The 12587-nt window shown below is 43.6% G+C and overlaps 1 protein-coding gene across 1 annotated transcript in view; it reads left to right on the top strand.

Moving 5' to 3' along the window:
* The window catches only part of TGFB2 (transforming growth factor beta 2), a 69009-nt gene that overhangs the window by 42041 nt on the left and 14381 nt on the right, over positions 1–12587 (top strand). Inside the window, exon 2 of the mRNA XM_077811937.1 lies at positions 2281–2444. Within this exon, the coding sequence (XP_077668063.1) occupies positions 2281–2444 (164 nt within the window). The remainder of the gene's footprint in view (positions 1–2280; positions 2445–12587) is intronic.

The following is a 12587-nucleotide window of genomic DNA, read 5'->3' as shown; positions in this document are numbered from 1 at the left end:
GTTACATGGACAGAGGATTTGGCCCACTTTGTCAATTTGTAATGCTTTCCCCACCACCACCATTATGTGTTTTTCATCTTTATTTCTCTTCTATACAGTTTTCAATTTAAAAAAATGTAAAAGAAAAGTTAGACTTCCCCTTAGCTTTAGTGGGAGTTGTATGAGGCCCCTAGATTCACTTGGACTCATCTCTGAATTTGGCTCACTGTACCCACTCTGCAATTGGAGGACCTCTTGCCAAACAGCAGGATGTGGAGAATGTCACACTTGCAGTGCGTTTTCAGCAACACTACTACTCCTGTGCCAAAAAATTAAAAATTCTGCACCAAAAAAATAAATATTCTGCACACAGTATTTTAAAATTAAGCAAATGTTCTTTGTCAAATAAATGTGGAGGCTCCAGCATGGCTTTAGAGAGTACAGGCTAGTGGCTGCACAGAGGTGGGAGATCACTGTGCAGCTCCCCACTGGGACATGGACTTAACAGTGAGGCTGCACCCAACCCTGACACAGCACAAGGACCGGGCCTGCCCCAGAAACACTCCAGGGCCCTGCCTCTCCATGCCAGGTGTGGGCAGGCAGGCTCAGCAAGCCAGGATTCAAGTGTGGAGGGGCTTAGTGTGGGGGATCCAGGTGTGGGTTGAGAGGGTTCTGTGTGAGGCAGTCTGGGTGTAGGCAGCTCAGTGGGGGATCTGAGTGTGTGTGGGGAGTCTAGATGCACAGGGGCTTGGGGCAGGGAGCGGGGAAGTTCTAGGTGCAGCAGTAATGGAACTCTGCAGGGGGTCCAGGTGAAGATGGTTGGGGACCAGCAGGGGGAGGGTCTGGATGTAGGGGGGACTGAACTTGGCAGGGGTGTCTGTGTATGAGGGGCTCAATGGGGGGGTCCAGATGCTGGGGGAGTGGGGCTCATGGGTGGGGGTGAGGCTCAGTGGAAGGGTGTGGGTATGAGGGGGTCTGGATGCAAGGGGGTTGGGTGGATGGGGGAGCAGCTCCCTGTACAGGGATCCCTCCCCCTGTAGCTGAGGAGCGATGGGTGCAGGAAGTGGGGTGCGGGGGGCAGTTTGCAGAGCTTCCTGCAGTTGGGGGAGAAATCTGGGGGTGGGTCTGACTCAGCCCCAGATGCCGTGCAGGGGAAGAGGAAGTCTCTTCCTTCCAGCCCAACCAGGACTAGCAGCTGAGCCTGGTGCAGGATAGAAGCCACCAGCCGGGTCTTCCCCAGTCCTTCCCCTTGCCCCACAGTGATCTACCTTTCTGGTGGCTGCCCTGAGCACCTGAAACATACTGCTGGGAGGGTTGCAACACTGCTTTTGTGGCTTCCCTTTGCTTCCCTGTCAGAAAGTCATTTTTCTGCGGGGAAGCAAAGAAATCTGTGGGGGACATAAATTCTGCGCACATGCAGTGGTGCAGAATTCCCCCAGGAGTAGCACTATACATGGTTTGTTGTTTGTGCTCGTGGACGTAATTAGGTAGAACAGCTTATGACGATCACTGAACCCATTATGTTACATGGCATTGGGTGTAAGTGCTTGCCATGTTAACATCAGATAAGCTTTAGGAGCGGAAGCCTTTTGAAATTTAAACTGATGATTTTTGTAACGCTGTCTTTTAAGATTTTGGTTCAGCTTTTCCAAATGTTAAAATAGTGCCTGTGCTTTTGCCTGATCCTCTTCAGTGCACAGCAGGAGTTCATTTTAATATACATGATCATGTATTGTTGATAGTCGGTCACTGGATATGTAGTTCTCTGTTTTGTACATGCTTGTCTATTCCCTTTCCCTTCTAATTATTTTTTTGCAGTTTAATACAATCAAAATATTTAAAACAGAAAACACATTGTACAGGGCTGGGCATTTTTACTGTCGGCTTTGAAATAATGAAACCTACACGGGGCAAAGTGCTTGCCATTAAGTTCTGTTTTCTTGGAAAATACAATTAAGCCTATGCAAGTCTGAAGTCATTCTCCAGATATCAACTCTCATGAACTTGCTCCAATTTATAAGCATCCAGGATTTTCCACTGTTACTTTCAAAGAACAGGGTTAAATGCATGCCCTGAAATAGAGTTTGAAATGGTTTGTTAATCGCTATTAATCTGCTATCCCCTAGTTAAACACATGTGTTTATTTTTCTGGTTAAATTGTTAATGATATTAAATTGGCCGTTGGAAACTGAATTATGCTGCACACATTTCCCTTACTGTTTCTTGAAGCTATCTTATGTTGCGGTCTTTGAAAGAACAATGTATTTTATCGTTTTAAAAGATTACACTAACTTCTTGCAGATGCCATCCCACCAAACTATTACAGCCTTTACTACAGAATCGTAAGATTTGACGTCTCAGCGATGGAGAAAAATGCTTCCAACTTGGTGAAGGCAGAGTTTAGAGTTTTTCGTTTGCAGAATTCAAAGGCACGGGTATCTGAACAACGAATAGAACTGTATCAGGTAAAGCTCTGACTATTACTGTGGATGATTGTACTAAGTCCTTATGATAACATTCCGTGAGCCTGATTCTCTGCTGTCTTACTTTGGTTCACCCTCAAGTGACTCCATTGATTTCAGTGGAGTGACTCCCAGTTTACACTTATGTAAGCAAGGAGAGAATCAGGCTTCATGTGCTCAAAATCTTAAACTGAAAAACTAATTTCAAGTGTCTTCACAGTTCAGGCTAGTAAATTAGTAAATAATAATAATACTTTGCACTTCTACATCTCCTTTCATTGCAAAATCTCAAAGTCCTCTACAAATACTAATTCACGAATTAGGTCTTACAGCACCTTTCTGAAGTAAACAAAATTTATTATCCCCAATTAAACAGATGGAACAAAATGAGACAGAAAGAGGTAAGACCCAATTTTCAAAAGCATCCCCAAATTTAGGTAGCTAGCAACTTCAGTTGAAGACAGGGGGAACTGTAATGTGCTCAGCACCTTTGCAAATTAGACCTCAGATGTCTAAAGTTGGGAATGCAACATTGGAGGGTGCTTATGAAACTTGACCCTGCATGACCTGCCCCAAATAACACACTGAGTCAGTGGCAAGAGCAAGGAACAGAATCCAGGATCCTAATTCTCCATCTCTTGATCTAATCACTAGTTTACATGTGAGAAATGGGACTGTTGTTATCAGGCCTAATCTCCAGCTGAACTGGATCAGAGCCTGTTTACTCTTCCTTACCAAAAGTCGTTATAGCATTTCAAAGCAAGATTACAATTTCAGGCTTTATTCGTGGTACTCGGGTGGTTTCTATAGGATAGCCACATAGATCAAAGGGAAAGGAGGAAGCAGAGACAGAGAGTTACATGCTCTCGCCTCTCTTCCATAGGTCCTGGTGAGACTTGTTTATATTTTAATAAAATGGTTTTTTGTTGGTTACTCTGAAAGTTCAGCAGGCACTTCAGCTAATGTGGTATGGTGACTTATGAGCTCAGCTCCCAGGAGTTTTCACCAAAGGAGTATGTTGGTTATCATATGGGTATTACAGGAACCACATGACACTAGTGTAGCAGTGCTTCTCTGCTAGGCATTCTGCCTTGGATCAAACCTGTTAAACCCCAGTAAAGTCCACAGGAGAGACTCTGGGCAGTACCATTGACTTCAGTGAGACTGCTTGTGGAGTAAAGTACATCTCAGTGGCATAGGGGTATTACCATTTGCTTTAAGGGTTTGTGCTGCTTTCTTGAAATTGGAGCTCTGCTGCCATCATCCCTGAGAAGCTGCCATGAGAGTATGCACTGCAGTCATCATTTAGGCCAAGGATATGTGGAATTCTGTTTCAGGTGCCCAGCTCACAAAACAAAGGGTCTCAGAATCCTCTTAGAAATCAGCAGCAGGAGTGCCGGAGTTCAGAACTGCAGCTGGTTGTAGACTGGAACCTAGCTTTATTTGATACCCGTGATGGAGTGGGAGATAAGTTCAAATATATGATACGATTTTGAAGTTTCAGTAACATGCATTAAAAGAAAAAATTAAAGTGAGTCTTTGATGAAGAGTCTTTGACCGAAACCCTCTATTTATAAACAAGATAGATAGATCATAGGGGAGTGACGTTGCAAGCTCGCTATGCTACCACACCAATGTGCATCTCCCTACCTGAGGGTAATTCAGTCTGTGTACTCACCTGGTCTCCCTACTGAGACTTCCTCTAAGGGCCCAACTCCTCAATGGTATTTAGGCACCTGGCTCCCATCAACAGGAGTTACTGTCACAGTGCTTCTGTGGTAGCTAATCAGCATCCTGAAAGGTGTGTATTTGAGGCAGCCTGAGTTAAAAACCCATTGAATTTCTTCATTTGGGCAATGAGGGACAGGAGGGTTAAAAAAGTGCCTTTTCTTAACTGAGTACCTGACTGGTAATGAGGGCCAGCTGAAGCTCATTATTGGGGGTATGGGCTTGAATTGAGCAAGCTTGTGCCCTAGGTAAAGTATGGACACCTGGGAAAAGGCACTACTTTGGCCTTATATATACAGTTATTGGTGAGGGCTGCCTACTTTTTTTGTTTTGGGCAGGGGGTAATGAGGGAAGGTTTTATATCAGTAGTAAATTTAGATGGGAGTGCAATCAAATCAGACTTCCCCAAAGAAACAGAAGGCTAAAGCCAGCTAGCTGTGTGTGTTCTTGTATGAGAAGAATAGGTTGTGCTTATTATTTTGCTCTTACTTACTGATTAAAGACACCAGGCCTGGGACTATAATACAGTTTTAGGTCCCCAGTGTGATAAACTGAAATTGCAACGTTTCCTCTGCAGCACACCTACTGGAGTGATGCGTTCGTATGGCCACCTGTCCACTGAGTATTGAAGTGAGACACTTTGATTCACTTCTTAAAGGCTCCTGAAACTCTGGGACATTCTTATCGCCAGTTCCCTCCTCTTGTGGTTTTTATTTTCCTTTTCACTGAGGCCTAGTTACCAATCTTACATCCTTATATACAGCTCTCAGTAAAAGGGTTGACCCCAATCATTCAGCCAGCTCTGTAATGGCAAATCTGTGCTATAAGGTACCTTCACTAGTGGCTCTGCCTACATGAGGACCACCATCTCTAAGTACTGCTAAATTCTCTTTCTGACCACTCCAAGACCTGCAGGCCCAATAGGAGGCAGCAAAAGAAGGGGAACTTGGTAGGGTCTTCAGAAGACCAGTTCTTTGAAGTGCCTCAGTTGGCTCAAAGATGAATTGTTGTCCAACATGGAGAGTTGGAACTGGAGAGGAAGGGAAAATCAAGGGGTGGGGGGAAAAGGGGATAAAAAAAAAAAGGACAGATGTCTTGTGAATGGAGGAGAGCTTGAATAGAACCTGCATATGGGAGGTAAAGCAGGGAGTGCTGAGGCAGGTTCTTAAGTCTTCTGGTTTGATAGAGGCAGGAAGGAGAGAGGAATAATAAAAGAAAGTTACCGTCTGCAGAGACATTCACAGCCAGCCCCTGTCACTGCTTCTGGTACACAGTCCCATGCATGGACAGCGAGTCTCACACAAGAGCAGCAGGGCTGCTAGTAGAGTCAGCCTGCACATCCCATATTCCCCTTTCATGCATAAATACAACCCTCACTTCCTGCTTTGCTGTGGGATATGTGGAGGGACAGCTTGTGCTAGGCCTGCCAGCACTAGTGAGCCTGGAAGGGACAATGTGGTGTTGCATACCACATGGGGGATATATAATTTGATTGTTAGCTTCCCACTCTCACTGAGTTCAGGGGTGGGTATTTGCATTGTGTGTCAGAGTTGCATTGCATTAATGAGATCCTATTCATTAGTTTTAAAAAGTACTTCCACGCCCACCACTTTCAAGGAATGAGTGTGCATGGGAGTCCCCTACCTACCTCTTTGGAGCTGAATTCAGGGGGGTTGGGAGGGGCTGGAGCCACTTCAAGGGGAAGGAGGTGTTCCCCAGTATGGTATGTGCAAGGATGACATGAGGGGTGGAGGGCTCCATAGAAACAAAGAGACCTGGTTAACTTTGCCATGTAGCAGATTTCACCTCATAGTCAAAGAGGCTATGATTTGAGCGTGTGCACCGGGGCTGGGACCATTTGGTGTTCTTTCTGACCTGGTTAGACAGAAGTGAATGGAGCATGCATGGAAGGACTGGGTCCTAGTATTTGGAGTTAGTGTCATAGTCTTACCTTGGGAACAGTTGCAGTCAAAAATATAAAGATGGGAAAGATTAAAACTAGGAAAGTAGCATGTGACAGCTATCACAAAGATAAACTTTCCTTGCCTTCTCCCGCTAGTTCTCCAGGTACCTGGGTCCCTCACCTTACAGAACCACCCCTTCAAGCTGAAAAAGATAGAAGGCAGCATCTTTGCTTCCCTAAGATCTTCTATTGACAGTACTCACCCAGCATCTTTGCTTCCCTAAGATCTTCTATTGACAGTACTCACCCATTCCTTTGAGGCCTCATCAGAAAATGAGTGCACTGCTTTTTGCTAAGGCCCAATAAAGGCACTAACTTCAGGACTCTATTAAGGCAATCAAGGACCTAGATGCACCAAAACACAAATCACCCAGGTCCTCAGCCCTTTATTTGATGTGATGGTGCCAGTGTCTTCTTTCCCAGAGAGGTGGGGTAGTGGCATGGAGCCCCATTCTTACTCCAGCAGCAGTAACAAGGGCCTTTCTTCCCTTAAGGGGACCCTTCTGCCACCCCTTACCCGCCCCCAGAGAGGCAGGGTTGGCAGCAAGGAGGCCTCCTTATATTTACTCCAGTAGCCAGAGTATGCTGTTTGAGAGGTTGGCCCAGGCCTTCTACAATCCTCTCCTCCTGTCACATAATAGATCTCAGAGTTAACACCCATTGAGATGCACAGGGAATTTACACTTCTCAAAGCTATTGTTTCTGTCTCCCTGTGGACTCAGGCGGACATGACTGCATTGGTTACATCAGGGGCATATATTCAAGATTTTCTTTACAGCCACAATGGCTAAAAACTTAAAATGAAAGCTTATTTTTGAGGTAATGACATGACTCCACAAGCTGGTCCCAGACATGCACTTATAGTAACTCTGATTGACTTTGTTTCCCCATCTGTCAAAGGGGAATAATAACACTTACTTACCACACAGTGGCATTCTGAGGATCAGTGAAAAGCCCTGTGCAGATATGACGTGCTATACAGGTGCTAACTATTTCATCCTTGTCATCAAAGGAAGGCTCTCAGGAGCAGGAACCAAATTTCTTCTGTATTACACAGATGTTACTATCTTTGCAAGCCTGTAACAGGTGGATGGACCCACAGAGATTTAAACTTGTCAAAAGAGCTATAATTTCTGTCCGTTTTCCTCCCTGAACCCTCCCTTTAATCAGTTCACAGTGGCTGCTGAACATCAGCACTCTGGAGAGTGGGAAGCTGGAAAGAAATAAAACAGCACAGCCACAAACACCAGAGAATGATCTTTCCTGCTCCCTCCCTAGCCATCAACTTGAGAGCATTCACGCGATGCACTTTTGGATGTACATGAAGACTTTAGAGAATATTAGGAGGCTAAAGTACTTTTGGAGGAGGAATAAGATTAAATAAACAAGTCCTAGCATTCTCCAGTGGCCCTTGCTATGTTTTTAAAGATTTATGCCAAATGCCGGCTTTATTAGAAGTTGATCAGATAAAGCTCGGATGTTATGGGAATGTCTTTGTTCATCAGTGCTCTTGTCTGCTTTGAAGACTTCAGCACATCTTTCTTTTATTAAGGTGCTTCTCTATTTATGAATAAAGCCTGTGCACTCTTCTGAAAAGGCCCAACTTTTATGAATAAGCATTCCAAAAATATATAGGTATCTTAGCAAAGCTGGAGAAGTGAAAAGCGCAGCAGGGCAGACTCTATCCACTCTAGTTGTTCTGAGAGGCATTGTTTTTAAGGTAGCTTTATTAGGTACAGACTGTCAAACAATAACATGTTAAAATGACTTCCCGTGGAACCGGCGCCATGTTTTGGTAACACATCATAAAGCATCGGGAAGCATGCAGTTGAAACGCTGGTCTTACTGTGGCTGCTATCTAAGGCTGCTATATATATGGGTACCTGATAGGCTGGTAGAAGAGAGGAATGCACCACATGAAACATTAGAGGAAGAAATAGTCAAGCTGAAATAAGCACACAGCACCAGGGTAGAGCCCAAGGGGGACATCAGGTTACAATGAAGAATTTGAAGAAACTGGGAGCAGCATTTTACCCTTTGTGTCTCAGGGCCCAATCCAAGACTCCAGTGGCATTGGATAAGCCCCTAAGAGCTGAACAATAGAGTCTACACTTCAGACAAAGTTACCTAAAATATTTTAAGGGCCCCCTTTTGAGGTATAGAATGATGAGGCCATGGAATGTATCACCCCATTATAAGTCAGATTTAAATGTAAGCCACAGCCAGTGTTCCAAATACCACACTTACAATTCAGACAGTGGTTTGTCTTGTTTTCAGTTAGGGAGTACAGTTAGAACGAGATACTAAAAGCTTGGGCCAAGTTACACTCACGTAAATTTGAAGTAATTACATTTACTTCAGTGGAGCAACCCCAGATTAACCCTACTGTAATTGAGAACAGAACTGGGGGGCCTCATTTCTCTTTTGAATGAGAATTCCAATTGATTCAATGGGCTTGCTTAAGTAATGCTTTTTTCATGCTATCGGAAATGCTGGTCAGAGAAACTGGATTTGGGAATCTGAACCGGGACAACCTATCTGTATTCTAAACCTCACCTGAGGCATTTGACTTCACTTGGCTGGTTTTGCGATGGACTGTATATAAAGCAGCTTATTTTGATAGTTATCACAATTTATTTGATATTTTCCAGAAATTATACTCGTGCAATCTGATATTTAGCCTTCACTATAAATACACTGTATGCTGTGAAACTGTAAACTTCGTAGAATATGTAGGCATAACGGTTTTGTTCCCTGCAAAAGGAAAAAATGAATTGGTGAGGCGTGGCGGGTCAGTATAAAGTGTATCTCAGGGTCTATTTCTGCCTAACCGTTTTCTGTTTGTACTATAATTCCCTTTTGTTCCAAATACAACTTGTTGTGCGAAGCCTAGCACACACCAGTCCTTATATAGAGTACCTCTGGCTAATAATGCATATCGGTTGATTAGGCAGAGTCTAATTTTTTAAAAACTTTATATATTGTGCTTTTGGAAACTTGCCTCACCGACTGAAGTGTCGCTGTCTCCTGGCTGGATTGCAGCAACTGTTGGGGACAGGGTCTGGGAACCAATCTGTATCCTATTAGAAATTCACACAGGTGAATACATATTCACAGGTTTCAGAGTAACAGCCGTGTTAGTCTGTATTCGCAAAAAGAAAAGGAGTACTTGTGGCACCTTAGAGACTAACCAATTTATTTGAGCATGAGCTTTCGTGAGCTACAGCTCACTTCATCAGATGTATACCATGGAAACTGCAGCAGACTTTATATATACACAGAGAATATGAAACAATACCTCCTCCCACCCCACTGTCCTTACCAGCAGGACAGTGGGGTGGGAGGAGGTATTGTTTCATATTCTCTGTGTATGTATAAAGTCTGCTGCAGTTTCCACGGTATACATCTGATGAAGTGAGCTGTAGCTCACGAAAGCTCATGCTCAAATAAATTGGTTAGTCTCTAAGGTGCCACAAGTACTCCTTTTCTTTTTACATATTCACAGCTATACTTCATTGCACATGGAAATGTAGACCATTGACTGACAGAGATTATTTACAGTTAGTGGCAAGTATACCTTATTAAAGCAAAAGAGTGTCAGAGCAACTGAATACAGGGGTGCAGTATAGTATTTAGTATTTATAGCATATAGCAGTTAATACCCTGTAGGATACAGGGTTGGGCTGGGTTCCTACCCCCAAACTAGCAGGAGCTGGGGGTGTGGTGGTGGGAGAAGCTTCAGCTTCCATTTTGGGCAGAATTTCAGGAGTGATAAAGAACCTTGAGCTGTTGAAAGTCATCCTTTTGGCTGATTAAGGAGCAGAGATGACTGAGTTAGAAAGACAGTTTAATAAATCCTGGGTCAGAAGAATGACCACCATGGTATTACAATGTCTTCTGGGCACTGACAAGAGTGTGGAGGTCCCTTGGCAAAAGGAGCTGACACTTTGCTCTGATTATTATTCATACAGGACTCCTTTGCCACTCTACAGAGAAAGGGCTTCTGCCACACAGCTCTGTCTTGGGAGCTAGAATAATTTGTAAAAAGGGACCCAGGCATGAGCAAAAATAAGGGAAGAGTGAAGCAGAGCACAGGGACCCCTTCTCTGCTAAAAGAAGAGAGAAAGGTGCCCCTTCTTTCGCTGGTGTGCAGGAACACAGATCCCCTTCTCCCATGAAATAAGAACTCCCTAGGCAGGGAAATCTGAAGAAGTTGCAGTGGAAAGAGCAGGTGCCTGGCAGGAAGAGTTGAAAGAAAACTGGAGTGGGACAGAGTAAAGGTTTGGATGGGAGGGAAGTTAATCATAAGGGGAAACTGGAGTTTAAGGAAAACAAGGCAAACCAAGAGATGGAAAGGAACAAAGAGGAGTGACTTATGGAGCCGGACAGGATCTTGGGAGATGTAGTAAGTCAAAACATTTGAAATTGGATAGTAAGTATGGTGCTAAAGTATGGAAATAAAATGTACATGAATGTGAGCTATAGATGTCAGGGGACATGACTATAGGAGGAGCAGGAAAGACCTAATTTTAGATGGGAGATGAGCACATGATCGCACAGAACTCTGAGAGTAGGGATAGGAGAGTGGAAAACCCATTCTCGCTTTGTTGGCTTTGGCTCCTAGTTGTTGGTACTTTAATAAAACATAACTTGCCTCTGGCAAGTTACTGTTAAATGGCTAGATAAATGTACAGGATTTTTTTGTTTTGCTTCATTTTGATCTGGCTTCTGAGCTATCTTAAAATCTTCTTCTAAACTGCAGGAAATTGCATTGAGTATTTCAAAATCTTCCAGGAGAAGGATTCCCGGTCATCCTTTCCTGTTTGTTGCTTACACAATGCAGAGTCTTCCCTCCTGGTTAAGTATAAAACATGCATTTGTAGAAAAGAGGTTGAGGAAAACCAGGGATGTCTCCCCAGCACCACACATTGTACCCACTCATGCATAACGTTCATTTGGCTGGCTAGGGCCTTCCTTGGAGGATAGGGATGACTTCTGCATGGCCCATCCCATCGCCACAAGATGATGCAGTGCTGTATCATCACATTTAGAGACCTGTCCATGATGACCACCTGAACTGGTGGTCAGCTTCCTTTTTGATCTGCTTTAACACTCCCCCATCCCTCCTCCATACCTTCAAAGCAGCTAGCAGGCCGATGTAGCTAGGTAGTTATTGTGCTCAGTGCAGCTGCATTGCCTGTAGATATAAACAGGATTTGGGTCTGTGTGCAATATGTTCTCTTTATTGGAAGCTTGCATGAAGAACGTGTCTGGCAAGTTCCAAGCAAATGTATCAGAGCGCTATAGATTTAAAAAACATTTTGGCAAGTACTTTGTACTTTTGGATTTTGGCAAGAACTCTGCACCTCATGTGTTAGTTTCTAAGGACCAGATTCTGCCCTCAGTTAGAGCCTGTCCAGCACCCACTAAGTCAGTGGAAAGACCCTCATAGACTTCAAGTGAGGTTTTGGATCAGGGCCATAGACCCCTGTAGGCCTATAATATTGCATAGGGTTGTATGGATCAGAGAGCAGATGCTGATTCTGAATATTTTGCAAAACCTGTTCCAGAAAAATCTTGAAAATTGATGCAGCAAATCTTATAGAAAATAAATGGTTGATTTCTTGTGCCGATGGTGAGAACCACTAAACAAGCAAATACATTTCGATCAGTTTTATCAGATAGTGGGGGGATCTTGTGAAATGTGCTGCAAAAGCTTTTCACAGCTAATTGACCACATGAACTTTCACACAGAATCATTAAAGAAGAGGAGAAGAGCAATCAGAGATGAAAGTGGTTTGCAATAAACATATAAATTTTTCTTGCTAGAGTGCAAGATTTTGATCCCAGTTCCTGAATTCGGCAGTAGAGTGAGGAGAAATTGAGGACTAACATGGAGGTTGTTTTCTCAACCTTACTCCTTAGAAAGAGCTGGGTGAAGTCAAAGAGGACTGTCTGAGAATATCAGTGAAATCTGGGATCTGACAGGGAATGAGTCTCTTACTCACTAGAGCAAGTGGCACACACTTCAGAGGAACCAAAAGCTGCATATGTCAGAACTTGGAAACCTTTTCACGTTTATTGTACAGGATGAGATAGCATCTGGTGACTGTTGGCATCTTACCTGGGGTCACAGTGTAAACTGTAAAAGCAGTTATCCTGAGTGACTATTTACAGCCATGGTATTATGCACAGTGATCTGATCTCTCATGCTCCTCTGTTGACCAATATCAGTACATAATTTGTCATTGTTTAGGGCTGTACAGTACAAGGGATAAATAGTTGAAAGAAGGTTATTTACATTATTGACAAAGGACCATATAGTAAAGGATATTGACTGATGAGTAAGGGAAGAATTAGTGAGTCTGCCGAGATGCTGTCATACAAAACAGTCTGAGATGTCTGAAGCAGCAGAGGAGAGGATGAAAGGATGGAATTTATAAGTGAGCCAACAG

The sequence above is a fragment of the Eretmochelys imbricata genome, chromosome 3, assembly GCF_965152235.1.
Source record: "Eretmochelys imbricata isolate rEreImb1 chromosome 3, rEreImb1.hap1, whole genome shotgun sequence".
In the NCBI taxonomy this organism is placed as follows: domain Eukaryota; kingdom Metazoa; phylum Chordata; order Testudines; family Cheloniidae; genus Eretmochelys; species Eretmochelys imbricata.
This window is presented reverse-complemented; position numbering and strand designations above follow the sequence as displayed.